Source organism: Bombus bifarius, unplaced genomic scaffold (genome assembly GCF_011952205.1).
Source record: "Bombus bifarius isolate JDL3187 unplaced genomic scaffold, Bbif_JDL3187 scf7180000008263, whole genome shotgun sequence".
Lineage (NCBI taxonomy): Eukaryota > Metazoa > Arthropoda > Insecta > Hymenoptera > Apidae > Bombus > Bombus bifarius.
Genome location: NW_022884549.1, coordinates 472000 through 487070, shown reverse-complemented (window position 1 = coordinate 487070; position 15071 = coordinate 472000). Strand labels below are relative to the sequence as shown.

The following is a 15071-nucleotide window of genomic DNA, read 5'->3' as shown; positions in this document are numbered from 1 at the left end:
TAAGAGTCGAATATCGGTACGTTTCGCCTTCTATGTATTAATTTAATCGGCGCTGTTGATGGTTATGGAAAAATCGACTCGCGTCGACGGTAATTCGATTTCTTTAGCATCGTACAATCTCGGGAAATCGAATGGTGAGAATCGAAACGAAAACTCGATTGAAACGACAACCGTTTCTATCCTTCTGCGCGCGCGCACAAAATTTGTCGATTTTGATTATCGTGCTCTTAATCGACGCAATTATTATTTTAATATCATGACGTTCCATTTTACAACAAAGTTGCTTTACACCGCTTTGATCGGCGTTGCAGATTTAAAGATACCATCCGTGATTCCGTGAATGATACCGACCGATCGCTATATTCGAGAAGGATTTTCATATCGCTACACTATTATCGAGTGCAAAGTGACTTTTGTTATTTGTTTATTGGTGGACGTCGTTTCGAAGCAGCTTCGGCGTCCTCTTGAATTTTCTGTATATATCTGACCGCATCCATACCAACTAAAGTAAATTCCGTGCTATTGCCTGGCGGTTGGGGCTCGAAATTCTTAGGAAAGTTGAGGGCGTCGTTTGCTTCGTCGCGTTCCAAGACGATGGTGAGCGTTAAATTTGTAATATTTTCCGTGTCGATCACCACCTCGCCTTTCTTCACGCTGTCATGTTTCTTTACTTCCATATCTTGCTTCATCCGAGTTCCCAATTTCCGTTCAGAGAAACGTTCGTCATCTAAATCATACGACGGATAATTGCTTTCACTTTCCTGTTCTTTTTTCATGCATAACGTTACGCGTCGATAAATAAATGAAAATGCCGTAGAAATAACTACGTATTAAGGAATGAAATTGGACGAAAGATCCTAATGGTAGAATTTCCAAGGAAATATAGAAACACAGAAAAAACTAGTCGAGCGAGGTCGATTGAATCATTTTAGCGGGCTCGAACGCTTGGTAGTCGTGTTCACCTTCGGTGATTGATTTAACGACGCGATTGATCGTTAGATTACTGGACGGAGGAAAAGCGAGACTGAGAGCCGGTACTTTTGTCCTTTTGCTCGTGTTTCGCGAGAACGTTGTCTCGTTTCTCTCGGCTAGTGCACAACTCTCGTTCTTTCGGCTTCGGTCCTTGACAGTAGCTGTCAGCGATAATATCTACATCCAGCTCGGAGTGGCCGACAGGACGTACACATTTGACGGCTCGTCTCTTCTCGCAACCAACGACGCAGGATGTGCAACCTTGCCAGTCACCGATCATCCATCTGCGATAAACATCGTTACGAGTAGCAACGTAAGTTTCAACGAATTAGAATAACTAGATGGATCGTATTCTCCTTGGACGAAATCTCTCGTCGTCGCGCGAAGGATCTTTCGATCTTTTTCTCGACGTTCGGCCATCACACGGACAAACATTGCTCGCTTTCTGTCTTAGGTTTCTCGGCTTTGAAACTCGAAACTTACAACGTTATATATCAACGAGGACATCGTGATCGAAATTTTAAGCAATTCGGCGGTATTCGCTCGACTTTTGGAGTTTTCTAATTAAAAGTATGTAACGAACGTGTCGCTCTAACCTCGGCAGGCAGGGTGCTCGATAACAGGGTCTCACTTTTTCCTCCGGTCTCGGGATGCTCTTACAGAACGTCTCATCCACGATGCCAGCGAGTTTCTCCAAGCAACGAGGCTTGGAAATCTGTTCACCGGGTCCGCAATTCGCGCTGCACTTCTCCCAGTCGACGAAATCCCATGAAAACTCCGGCTTACGAGGGCTCTTTTCTTTCACACCGAACGAATACCTCACCGTCACGTTTTCTTTCGGCAGAATCTATTCGATGAAACAACTTACTCGGGCAACGAAATTATGCCGAGTACGTAGCAACGAAACCACTTTTCCACAGTTCAGGCGAAATATTCCAGGCGAGCAGTTGTTCGTTGGTAAACACAGTTACATAGGTAAAAAATATTATAACGATAAGTACGTTACGATAATCAGAATTATTATAATTTCGCGAGAATCTCTGCTCAAAGGGATATAGACGCGAGTGTCAAATACGAATTTACTATTCGGGTAAATACGTTGACTCTCAGTTTTCGAAACTTGGTTCGAAAGTTCCGTGATTTCTAACGATAAAAGAACAATTGCGTTTCGTACTCGAACGATTCGGTTGGAGAACGAAGGAATCTCGTTGGATTTAAGCAACCTGCTCGTTTGTCGTTGGTAGTAGTAGCAGCGGCAAAGATATCAGGTCGGAACGTAACGTTCCTTTCCAACGACCGCTTGGAAGATTTTACGAATAGCGTCGCGTAAGTGCGAGTGGTAGCGATAGAAGCAGGCGCAAATATCGCGTAATAGTAATTAGTAATTAGTTAGGTGGCGTTGAACAGAACTTTCTTCGTTTCGCTGCTCAAGATATGAACGCGTAGCACGACTCGATAAGAAGTGTCCAAATTTGGACACCGTGTTCGAGATACCTTATCAATCTGTCAGGCTGGCTAATTAGAGGACCGCGTTCGTTATGTTTACCAATATAAGCAAATCCTTCGTGACTGGTCCCGGTATGCTGAGAACCTCCTGACTCGCTCTTATCGTTCCTAGCCACGCCCTCGTGCCCGCCACATCGAACATTCCTAAACGATCCCTGAAATGATCGCATATAATGAAAAAACAAAAGCAACGATTAAATGCGCTTGAATCAAACGTACGCTGAATGCACAAAGTATATATCTCACGAGTAGGAGCACGAAGTACGTCTGGAGAGACTCGTGTTCTTTAATCGGACGTTTTAACGATCAATCGACGCATTTCTTTTCTCTCCTCCGCGTTTCTCTAAACGACGCCATTCTTAAAGAACCGATCGACGTTAAGTATGAAAAATAAAAAATAAAACAACGTTCTATCGGTTTTTACGGTACGGTGATATAAAATCTACGATTCCTTTAAAAAGAATACGACGAAGAGAGGAAATATTTTACTCTTTCGAGAGTCAAGGTGTTCAAGTTCTTTAGCGCAAGTCAATTTACCCATCAATTAACGGTTTTCCGTCTCTGGTCCTCACCACTATCCTGGATTTAGAGGGCTCGATCTCCTCTAGCCGGACGTTGGTCGCGCCGACCGGGACGTCCACTACTTTCCTCGGCTCTGCCATTGAAAGTTTTCCCCTCTCGATTATTAGAAGTTTTATACCGAGTGGGACGTGCAGTATCGATTCGGGGGATCGCGAATACGAGATTTATTCGCTGATAGGTTATATCGGTCTGGTTCGAAAGCCGAGGGAACGGATGAGATTCTTCGGGAAATACCTTGGAAAGTTCTCGCACTTTTCACGGATCTAGTGCCTTTATCCGCGAGGAATTTCAACTTCCCTAGCCGGCGTTTTATTTATCGCGATTAGAGATTCTTCCGTGTCTAAAAACTTTCGCCGGCTTTTATATTAAATCAAACTCTCGGCATTTTTTGATCGGGGCATAAACTATTCTTCTCATACCACGTTCCTCTCTTTGCCTTTACGATTCAAACCGACGAGTTTCTACAAATTTAAATTAATTTTCCACGGAAAGTGCCTAGTCGTACGATGTAGAAAACTTTTCGATCGATAAAGTTGTATGCCAACGACGAGGTAAAGCGATCGAACCTAAAATAAAAACGTACGATATTTTTTAAGCGACCAGTTCGACGCTTACTCGTAGCTCTTGACTTTCGGCGATTCCTAATAATCTTGCAAAGGAAAACAATTTGAACGATATTGGTATATCGTTATAGAAATATCTAGAAAACGAAATAAAAGCAGACGTAATTAAAATAACGCGTAGGTACGTTTGAAAAATGCGCAAGTTCTTGGAGGATAGTGCGCTGCCCGAAAGAATGCCGAACGACCCACCTCAGTCGGTAATAAAACGTCGGAATAACTGTAAAACAAGTTATAAAGACTAAAGGCCGGCTAATACGATGAAACGCGCGACGATATTTCGAAAAGGGAAGAAATCATCTAGAGGAAGAATCGGGTAATTACACTCACGAGACGCCGGACCGATCGTTATCACGGCCTCCTTCAGGCTACACGAAGTGCCATTACCCTTACAGACGCCACACGCATCTTCCACGGCGTTCGACTCCATATTCAGGTCGCAGGGAATCTCTCGACAGACACCTCCGATGCAGATGTCCCGAATACTCCTGTAGCAGGTGGTCCCGTCGATGACTCTCGATCGGAGCGAGGCCACCACGTTCGTTTCGCTTAAACAGTAAAGGCCGCACGGATTTTCCGAAGCTTGTAGATCTGCCGATCGACTCGTGTAAGTGACTTACATAGCCGGAGACGATGTATCGACGAAGAATTCGATATATCGAAAAAGCTAGTTACCCTCGGGTAGCTTGTAAGCGGTCCATCGGTGAAGTTTCCCGTCTTCTGGAAAGATCCAGTTATCGAACTCGCTGCACTGGACGTCGCGGAAGGACGGCGCGTCAACGTCGCACGGCTGGAATTCAGTAAAACTTTTAACGACGAACATGGTGGTTGTGCAAGGTGACCCAACTTGAGATTTGCTTGGAATAACATAGGAAAATGGTTACGTAGATATCGGTTGAAAATTCTACGTCGACGGCGAATAAATCTGTACATCGTAACGTCGTATCGCTTGATTTGCTACGATTCTCTCGGATTCGACAAACGAAACGCATTTTCAGCGAATGTTTTCAGAGTAAAGCGTTTTTTTCGAGAGACGCGGTTTTTTCTCGGAAGTCATGGAAACGATAGCGATTTAGATCTTGTAAGCTTAGTAAAAATGTTTTCCGTCTTTCGAATTGGAGTATATACGACGAGTTACGCGTTACGATAAACGAAGCTTTGATAAGCTTCGATTTTACCGTAGAATATATTTCTGTCCGATATATCTCTGCTTGACTTTTCCGGTGTTACTAACCTTCGTGGCGCATATTTTATGACGTTTTCTGTCACCGCGACAGTAAGCCCCGCCGTTGGACGGCGAAGGATTGATACATCGTCTGACTGAGAAAGCCACGCCGGAACCGCAGCTTCGGGAGCATCGACTCCAAGCTGACCAGCTACCCCAACCACCGTCTACGACTCCTGGTCGTTCGCCGACCAACAGACATTTCATTCCGTAACACCACTGCAAAGTTAATTATCGATCAATTCGACCAACCTGCCACCGTTTTTAAATTAATCGCGTCACGAGCCGTCTAACGATCGTTACGCCTCTCCGTTCCTCTTATCGTTGCGTTATGGAAATTTCAACGAAAATGGCGATGTTTCTTTTCTCTGACATAGCCGAACAGAATCTGTTTAAATAAACTAGTCGAAAGAGCGGAGGGAAATTATTCCGAGTGATCCTGACGCGTCGCCGTATCTTTGTTATAAACAAAAAATATTTCGAAACATTAAACACCGGGGAAAGAAATTCGTCGAAGATAGATGTAGAAATGAAAAATTACCATCGAAATGAACCGTTTGAAAGTTCGAATCAAAGGATAACGTTGAAAATTGAAGGAAAAGCGAATTTTTCGATTTCCGATATTTTTTGCGGTCTCCTGTCTTCAAATTGAATAGAAAAGACAAAAAATCTCAGCAAATTTTTCTCAGCTGTCGAAATTGAAAGGGAAAAGAAGCAAGTTGCATCGTGACGTTACTACCTGTCGTTTGTCGTCTACTGTTTCCGTATATTTTTCCGAAGCTATTCGATCGGTCTTAATTGCGAGTGGCGGAAAATACACGTACGTTCGAACAACGTGGATGATCGAATTACACGACGATACTTATCCGCTGTTACGATCTCGCAAGTTAATTCTTATACACGAGAGACCATAGCAATCAGAATTCCATAAGGATACCGGAGAAACTCGAAAGTACCTTTATCGCATAGTCAGAATAATAAACCAGCCGTGCTTCCGTCGCTCCTTTTCACGAGGTTTTAGGAAGATTCGAGATTCGACGATCTCGCGAAGAGAATCGCGTCACACTCTGATTTTTACTTGAATCGAAAAATCGATTTATCAACCGGAATACCGGCTGTGGTTGTACGATCACGTTTCGCTACGTGACGGAAGGAGACCAAAAATATTTCTCGATAACGAATGACTCGAAAATGCTGGGAAACCCGCAGAAACGTGATAAAACGGTCGCGGATGAGAAGAGGGATAGTATTCGTTCGTCGGCTCGTTCTTTGCGAATAATTAAACTCGATAACCAGTGACGCTGAAAAGCAACGCGAAAGCGAAAGTAACAACGCGGCTCGGAGTTTGTTCGTCTCGACTCGACCCTTTGATCCGATCGTGACGCGTTTTAAGACTTTCGTTCCGATGGCACCACCGTTACGAGCTTTCGCGATAAACTTTTCTTTGTTATTATCTCTTTGCGAATGTCTATGTACGTACCGTCCGGTTTAAAACAGCGTCCTCTGTAAGTTGTATTGCGACTCTGTTGCGGTTTTAATTCGCGCTAAGCAAACTCGAGCTTGACGAACTTGTCGAGAAAACGCGCGAGGGCTGAAATAAAATCTTGACAAATAGCATAACCGAGCCGTTGCGGAGCGATAAGGCGAATTTGCAGAGCGTTGCTGTTCTCATATGTAACGAGTCGTTTTTAAGGAAAATTGTGTTTGGGATTCATCGGCGCGAAGGCTTCTACTTCGAATTCAATCGCGCGTTACAACTTTTCTCGCTTTTATCGATTACAAGTCAATTAGAAATTTTAAACTCGCCAATGTGTTCACCTCGTAAGAATTTTATTATTCTTCTTATTTGAAAATTAATCAAAGCATCTGCGAATCGAGTTACCGTTAGTGCGTTTACTATGTTGCAAGCATCTATCGTGGCATTCTGTCATCGCGACATCTATCTTCGTTTCGTAGCTCGATTTTCTCAAGAAGCAACTGCGAAGGCGTTACTTTGCAAGTTGATTAAATTTATCCTCCACGATAAGCAAGCTTATTTTTTCTTTTATCTGCTATTCATTTCGCAGACAGGTTTGTATTACGGTTGAACGAGGAGTTTGCTCGGTGGCTAAGACGAGCGTTAACGCGTTATGAACCCGAACGCGGCCTCCCTCTGCGACGTGAACTTTCGCACCACTTTGACATCATGTATCATCTGGAGTCAAATATAGCGGGAAATTTGCATACTTATTGAATCTAGTCTTTCGCCGGCTCTTGAAAGACAAACTGACAGTTACCTCTAAATATATGTAAACCGACGTTATACACCGATGGAAATAGCGACTGGGTGGTCCATTCGTTTCGAACGTTAAATAAATTTTGCATTCGCTATATACTAATCGTTTCGATATTCACCATAAGCGCGATTTTCGTATTTTAAGCGATTTAAATTACTGTTACGAATTAATTACGCGAAATTGATATATCGGTGCCTCGGCTATGGACGATACGGCCTAAAAACCGCGGCGAGAAGATTAGTCAAAATAAGTTTATCGTCGAGTCGACGAGAGCGTGGAACACGAAGGTAATTTTTCTCTTGTCCGATGGCCGACTCGTTTCCCAAAATATATAGCTCGTTTTCCATGCGCCAGAGTTCCAAGCGCTTTGATCCGTGCAAGCTGAATAAGCCTAGCATGTTCGATGAAGCACGGTTGGCATGGTTGGCAAAGCGCGTGAGGTGAAAGCTAGGTGAAAAAACAGCTGCTCCGCATGTGGCAGGCGCAATGTCTTAATCAGAGTCGCATTGAAATTCAAACGGCCGAGAAGGAGATTTTTATCCGGGTCGGTTTTACCGTCGGCCCCTACTAGACCAGTTTCTTGCAAAAGTCTTGCTGTAAAACGGCTGCTCGCGTATTTATAGAGAATTATCGCATATCTAAACAATACGTATCATTGCAACGCAGAAACGTACACGTAATTCTTTCGCAATCGACCGCGTCGCGACGCGTGATGCCGCGTCGCACGCCCGACAAAAGCTTGCAATCGACCCCCCCGATGTCCCGGATCGTTAAACCTCTTACACTATCCGTTACTCGAGAAACCTTCCAGTAATTCAGATATGTAAATGCGAGCGTTCGCTGGCCGTAATATAGATCGTACGATAGAATACGAGCTTGAAGATGAAGCGCGATACTTTTTCTGTGTAATTACTGGCTTATTTATAAGAGCGTTTATTCCTCTTTCAGGGATTATAAATTTCTTGAAGGAGAGGCAGCGATAATCTACCGAGTTTCGTAAAAACGTCTCTACTTTACGCGAGTGATCAATTTCGAAAGCAAGTGCCGTCGCATCCTTCTTCGAGAATTTTAACCTGTTCGAAATCGAATACAGCCTTGGATACGTAAAAACAGACAGCCCCTCTTATCGTCGTCGCATCTACGATACCGAAATATCTCTGAAACGAAGCGCCTTGGTTGATCGAATCGTCGATCCTCCGGTATTTTCATTAGCCGAGTAAAATTAAGTGACGCGGAGAGATCAACTGCCGGGATCAGGGACAGGTAGTGGTTAATTCGTCTTTGCATATTTCCAGGCAATAATTTACTCTGTTCTCTCCGCAACGCGTGCCCTCCGCCGCTGGTTTCCTCGCGGACACGCAACCCCTTCCCGGAATGGCACACCTCAGGGTTTCGCAGTTCTGAAAATGAAACGCGATCGTATTGGCGGGGTCGAAGCTGGACGTATGTGTCGTGGCGAATGCGATATCGCGAAACGATAGGCCTACTTCGAACGTCGCTTATCTAAACCGAACGACGCACGGCAGAACGTATTTTCCTAAAAGGATAAGGTAGACCGCGCGTAAGGTAGAAGCTTGCTGTGGCGAACGACAGATGGTGCCTGTTCACGGGCGGTCTGCGTCTATCGCCGTTTATCGCATCGGTATCGCGATTCCCGACGACGATTGACGAGTTGGCGACCCGTGGACACCTCGAATCGCCAAGGAAACGCGACCAATCCTCGAACACGTACGACGTTACGCTGTCACTACGTAAGAAATATCGCTTCTTATTTCCCGGCCTAAATCGAAATCGTGCGATCGAAGTAGTGGCAAATGTTCAAATTTAAACTTTGAAGTACCGAACTTTGTCGGGATAAATGATCGAGAGCTTTTCGCGATAAAATCAACTCGAAGGTCGTTTCTTCGAAACTCAACCAGTTACTAAAATGTAACTTTATCAGAACCGTTTCTTCGCTTATTTCTACGCACGACAAATTTCGAGGCAAAGAATTCGGTAGCTTTGCGTTGAAATTTCGAACGTTCGAATTAAACCTTTTCCGTTAAACGAACTCGACGATAGAAATCGATCCTGTTAAATAAGGAATTTCGAACGTTGATAAAACGAAAGTTTAGAAGAGTACGCGAACCGATCCGCTTGGTACGAAAGGCAATTTACGATGTCTAAAATAATCGAGAAACCATGTTGTCCGACAACGTAAACGTAATTATTCTCTGTAGTTTATTAGGTTTAAGCGACGCAAAGAGAATGATAAATTGAATTACATAAATTATATGAAATTGCCTTAGTAGTCGAGGCACCTTTGAATTCAGTCGCGTTAATATATCTGTACTCGGTACTCTAATTAAATTCTCTGAGATAGGAAAATTAAAGAAATTAACTTCGTCTAAAGTATAGCCACTTAAAAGCAAAGGTTTGTTCCATCCGGCCCCTTGATTAGAAGGTTGCATGGTGGAAAGAGAGCAAGTTAAACGGCGCTAATACGTAATTGAAACGATACGCCTGGAGCATCGAGGAAAGTCGTAATTCTTTTTTCTCGGACGTGAGACACGAATACGTGGAAACAAGTGCGAAAAGAACGGCATTCGACTCATATACGTTGCAATAGATGAAAAATAATCGGGTTTTCTGCGTTTTTCGGACGATTTCACCGTTGACGTGCTATAAAAACGTTGTAACGGATCGGTATCAACAGGACGCCGACAGGTCAAGGCATCAACGCGGCGCAACACCTCCCGGGCGATCCGCGGGTACCAACCGCCAACACCAGAGGGCTACGACGACAACGAGTCTGTCTATCTCGCTAGCGGTCGAATATACGAGCGAACGATACAAATATCGCACCTAGCGAGACTCCCTATACGTCTAAGGCAGGGACTACCGGGCATAGCCTTACCGACGAGTCCACCGGTAGTCCCGGGACGAAACGCAAAACTCTCTTTTCATTCGCCATAACGTCAACATATGCTCGTGGAAGTAATTTTTTGTTCGTCAAGGCAAACAGCTAGACAAATTTAACTAATTTCGTATGCGCGGACGGCTTAATTAACGCGGCAAAGTCGTTGAACAAAGCTGAAAGTGTTTGCAGCTGCCGCTTTACACCGGCCCCGACTGTTACAAATACGAATAACTTAATGAACAAGTGGAACACATTAATGAAACCGCACCAGTTCACGCAGTTACGGGTGAACTTTCTTTTCTGCCGTAACAGGAAGGAAAAGAAAAAAGAAACTGAATCTTTGTTTCGCCGGTGCGTATGCAAATATCAAACAACGACGCGTATTAACGCGTTTATTACAGTTCCTGGAAAACAATGTCGTTCGATAAATAAACGATGCACACTCTGAATTTTCGTTAAGTTCGTTAACGTTCGCGCCACCCTGCCACGCGCGTCTCTATGTTTTCGTATTTAATTATAAAATTACAACGGCCTCGTGTTGGCCCATCATTAACGATTTCAAATGACGAAATAACGAGGCTGTTTGACCGAGGTTCGACGCGACTGCCGCTCGGTTTACGGTCTCCCTCTCGTTAAATCAATCGAGCTACGGCGCGAACGTTCAAGCTTATGAAAATATTGATTTTCGCCTTTTTAAAGGTGCGAAGATAAAACGATCGATCACATTCGCGTTGATCGAAACAACGAAAACGTTATTCTCGCGAACGTTTCAATTTTCGTCGTGGATCCAGTTTTCAGAATCCAGCCAGGCTACATATTCTTTCTTGGCCCCGACGAAATATGACGGAAATATAAAAGATATGGAGCTGCATGCCGCGCCGGCGCATAATATTACGTGGAAAATACGGTTGCGGAAGAGCCACGTAACGTAATATCCCGCTGAGAATAGGAGCTGGCTACGAAGAAAGACAAGTACGCTTTAAAAAAAATAATACAGAGGCAATTAAATTTGCTTTCTTACCATGCCCAGGTCGCATTGCCGTGCATCAGAACTGTACTGTATCCGACATTGGTCATCCGCGTCGTACACTACACCTGGAAGAAGGTCCGTGCTGGGAAACTCGTGATTTTGCTGCTCGTCTTCCAAACAAAATCCCAAACCTGTCCTGCAAGAATAATCGCACGGATAATCTTCTTTAGCGTTTGCCAACTATCAGCGACCTAAAGAAGCGTTAAAATATTTTGCTTTTATTAGCGATAGCCTTCCCTCCCCCCCTTTTTTTTTGGACATCCGCAACGGTATTAAGCAAATAGGGGAGTTTGATAAAATCGTAAGAATTTTAGCAACAAGAAGGATAGAAATACACTGTTCTTCCGTTTCGGAGTTCTGGAAGAAATCCAATTTTATCGTGGAATTTTAAAGCGTTTTTCGGTCAACAAGGTTCTTCGCTGCTTTAAAATGAATGAAAGCAAAAGCAATCTCGAATCGATCTGATAAAGTTCCGGTGCTGTACAATGCAGTTTCTTACTCGATGTACGATTTCAGCGAATTCCTCGAACACTCGGACCATCTTTTCGTGACATACATGTTGCCGGGATGCATGACCGTCGTCTCCACATATCCTTTTCCACGACGAACAATGCCTGAGCAACCATTTTCCTCTTGGACGTCGTGCGACATGCCTAATCTATGTTAAAAGTTCATCTCAACCTCGAGACGAATAAATAACAAATCCAACGATAAAAACGTTTTAGCTTTATAGGAAGGTCCTTCGTCGATAAAGGTTAATATTCTAAACATATTGTATTATACGCTTATTAGTTTCACGAGTACGTTGTTTCGATGAAGGTTACTTGAAAGTCATTTAAAGGTCATCTACAGTATTATCCATCTTAATGTCAACCGTACGTAATATCATTTAGAAGTTACAAGTTAATGGAAGTGGTATCTTACGAGGCTTGTTATCGTGTTACATTCTTTGGAACTCCTCGTGAACCTTCACATTTCGAACTGTAGTATTCTTCGGCGTAAGAAATGAAAAGAAGAAGAAGAGGAAGAAGAGGAAGAAGAGGAAGAAGAATGAAACTCGTACGTGTGTCCGATGTGATGAGCGATGTGGTATCCTGTGTGTAGGCCGATATCATTTATAACGACAGCGCCTTTCAAAGGGTCGCAAGTTCCAGCGATCGTCGAGGTACCGGTGAAACCGCACAAGTTCGCCAAATCACAGACGTTACTCCTGGTTAAACGAATGAACGTTGAAGCTCGTTCGAGGTTAAGTTGGATACACGCAACGTTAATTCGATCGCAAGGTACTTTGTAATAAGAATAGCGCAGTCGTGGTGATTGGGGTGTGAATCGTCACCAGGGTTGATCGTTTCTTGCCACTCCTGGAAGTATTTTAGGCTACTGTTTGGATCTTTAGTTATCGCTACAGTCATCTATATTCGTGATTTAACGTACGTGATATTAAAGCGATATTAAAGAAGAGGTATAATCGTATCGTAAAGTAAAGAAAACTACCTGGTTTTCTTGGGCATGCATTCTTATGATTCTAACAACGGTTAATTCCATTGGAATGCCTAGACTATCGTCGTGTAACAATCCTGCGGCCTGAAACACGCTTAAAATTAATAACTTTTAGCGATCCTGTTATTACCAGAAAATAACGCAGGTACATCCGTGTTATGTGTTGGAACGTGCTTTTGCCTATTTTTAACCCTTAATGGAAGGCAATTAGGAGTAAAGTAGGGCAAAGTTAGTACCATGTTGAGCAGCGTCAGCGCGTAATTCTCGACGTCGAAATCCTGGCGATAATCGAGAACGGTCTTGTCGAGTACCAGCAGCAGTTCTATCGTGTAGGATTTAGTCTGCTTCTTAGGTGGGTGGCTTTTCTGCGAACTGAAAGCGCGCTTGGCAATGGTTTTGGCCATATTGCCGGTGACATTACAGAGAATCTCGGCGTTCCTTCCGAATTCGTCCGGACTCTTTTTGTAGACGACATGCGGGTGCTCCGTTTCTTTGGTAAAGTCGTGACCTGCCACCGGCTGAATCGTGTACCACGATCGTTTCGTTCTAATATATCCGGCCTGCAGATGAGAACACCGAGATTCCTTCTAGTCGGATTTATCTTACGCCGGGACTCTCGGCCCACCATATTTGTTCGAGTCGTTTGAAAGCTTTATCCGGAAGGCTGCCTCTCGTAATTTAAAAACTTTATCCCTTTGTTCCGAACAGACCGCGAGTCAACGTCGCGTCTCTAGTTTACGCTGGAAAGTTTACACCTTAGATAGGCCAAATCCGATATATCGTTCAAGATTTCAAACGACTAATCGCCAAAGGAATATAAAAGGCGATACTAACGAGGCCGTAACAAGTGGACAAGGCGCTGTTGCCCGATTGACCGAGAACGCGACCCTGATAATGACACTGGCTGTCGCGTATTTTTCGCAATTTTAAATTCTTCAAGAAATCATCGTTGCCTCCAGCATTGGAGGTTCTCGATACCTCGTGCTCTTCCACGATAGCGCCTGAATAAAATGTTTCCGTATCGTATTCGGACTGTACAAGTCTAACTTTATAGCTTCTGTCTGATATAAATAAATTGAAATAAATCGTTCGCCCGATTTATTTGTCTCTTTACAGAGAGAAAGCTTTAGCACGGTATTATACAATTTAAAATCGATACGTTGCGTTGCATCGGGAAAACTACTCTACTCTGGCAAATTTATCGCGATGAAACGGCACTTGCGACGTTCCCGGCTCGTACAAGCAAACGTTAGCACGTTCGTTTTTCAAGGTTGCTCGGTGAAATTAGCATAGACACCGGGTATCGAGGAGATTTTCGACTCGCCTGGAGCAACGAGACGGGAATTCGGCCGAAGCTCGAGATGATGTTCCTCGTCGTCGATTTGCAAACGGTAGTGAACAGCGTCGTCGGGAATCCTATCCGCGGCTGTTCGATCCATGTAGAAGGAACGCTTGAAGTGATGAGGTATTCGATGCGACACGAACTTTCCATCCGACCTGACTTTCCTCGGGACCACGATCTCGTATCCGGCGCGCGTGCTACGCCCTTGAAAAATGAATCGTCGTTATCAGGCTGTCGCCTTCCTTCGATCGCGTCTCATCTCGTCGGGAACATCTTCCATCCGACTCGAATTCAATCAATTATTCCACGGAGAATACCAATTTTCGAGTGAAACTCCTTGCCGGAGGCGGCGGAATCAAGGAACCTCGACGTTTCCCTTCGCTTCCCTTCGGAATACGTGTCTGCCTTGATTCTAGGACCTTCTGAATTCCTTCATTACCATAATCAGCGTTATCATAATCATATATCATTGCTGGAGGTTCAGCGCTAATAATCGTATCAAATTAATACGAAGGTAGTAGCGTCGGTAAAGCGAATGCATAATTAACAACGTTAACATCCACGTTTACATAAAGCGCTTACCTTATACCGCTGTCGAATTACGTTAGATAATTAGCTTCAACTTTGATATTTGAACGTTGATCGAGCCGAGTCGATGATTAAACAAGATTCGCGACTACCGGCGTTTCTATAACGCGCCAGCTACGAGATAAGTTTTTCGTTTACCTAGCTTCGTCCAATGATATCTACATAGAAGGTAAATGCTTAATTCTCGTAACGAAGCAAATTAGAGCGTGGCCTACAAATTTTCCATCGTTTCACAATTCCGCAACGGTCGGGTTCGACATTTCCGATATTCAGTAATTTGCCCAAGCAGATCGAGTTTCCTCGTTGAATCGACCGCGGCAGAGCGCATAGAAATGCAGCGCTGTTTCGCGCTTCTCCAAGATATTTCTTCTAAGGGCATAACTCTGTTTGCGCATGCCACGCTTCACGACTACAATTTACGCGTTGGTTGTTCCGTGTTCGTTCGATACCTACATGCCGGCGTGTTTTGCGAAAGGCCGGCGACCTACTTCTGGAGTAGGCGGCGGAGCAACGAAAAATCTTGTACGCGAG

The 15071-nt window shown here is 44.0% G+C and overlaps 1 protein-coding gene across 1 annotated transcript; it reads right to left on the bottom strand.

Annotated features, from left to right (window-relative positions):
* Nucleotides 1-416: 416 nt before the first annotated feature.
* LOC117211865 (A disintegrin and metalloproteinase with thrombospondin motifs 7-like) lies at nucleotides 417-14422 on the bottom strand. The gene is made up of 18 exons (XM_033456126.1): nucleotides 14392-14422; nucleotides 13935-14156; nucleotides 13445-13611; nucleotides 12880-13170; nucleotides 12605-12694; nucleotides 12398-12522; nucleotides 12174-12320; nucleotides 11610-11768; nucleotides 11102-11246; nucleotides 8489-8581; nucleotides 4915-5124; nucleotides 4356-4470; nucleotides 4011-4271; nucleotides 3016-3133; nucleotides 2519-2633; nucleotides 1569-1819; nucleotides 1039-1256; nucleotides 417-727 (listed from the first exon to the last, which is right to left on the bottom strand). The coding sequence occupies exons 1-18, from the start codon at nucleotides 14420-14422 to the stop codon at nucleotides 417-419; spliced, it is 3069 nt and encodes a 1022-aa protein (XP_033312017.1).
* Between the last annotated feature and the right edge of the window lie 649 nt (nucleotides 14423-15071).

Excerpts from the sequence above, each read along its gene's own strand:
- LOC117211865 (XM_033456126.1), bottom strand. The coding sequence starts at position 14,422 with ATGATATATGATTATGATAACGCTGATTATG. Across the intron at positions 13,171-13,444 it reads TGTCCACTTGTTACGGCCTC|GCCGGATATATTAGAACGAA; the intron begins GTTAGTATCGCC and ends TCTCATCTGCAG. Across the intron at positions 728-1,038 it reads ACACGAGCAAAAGGACAAAA|ATGACGAACGTTTCTCTGAA; the intron begins GTACCGGCTCTC and ends CGTATGATTTAG.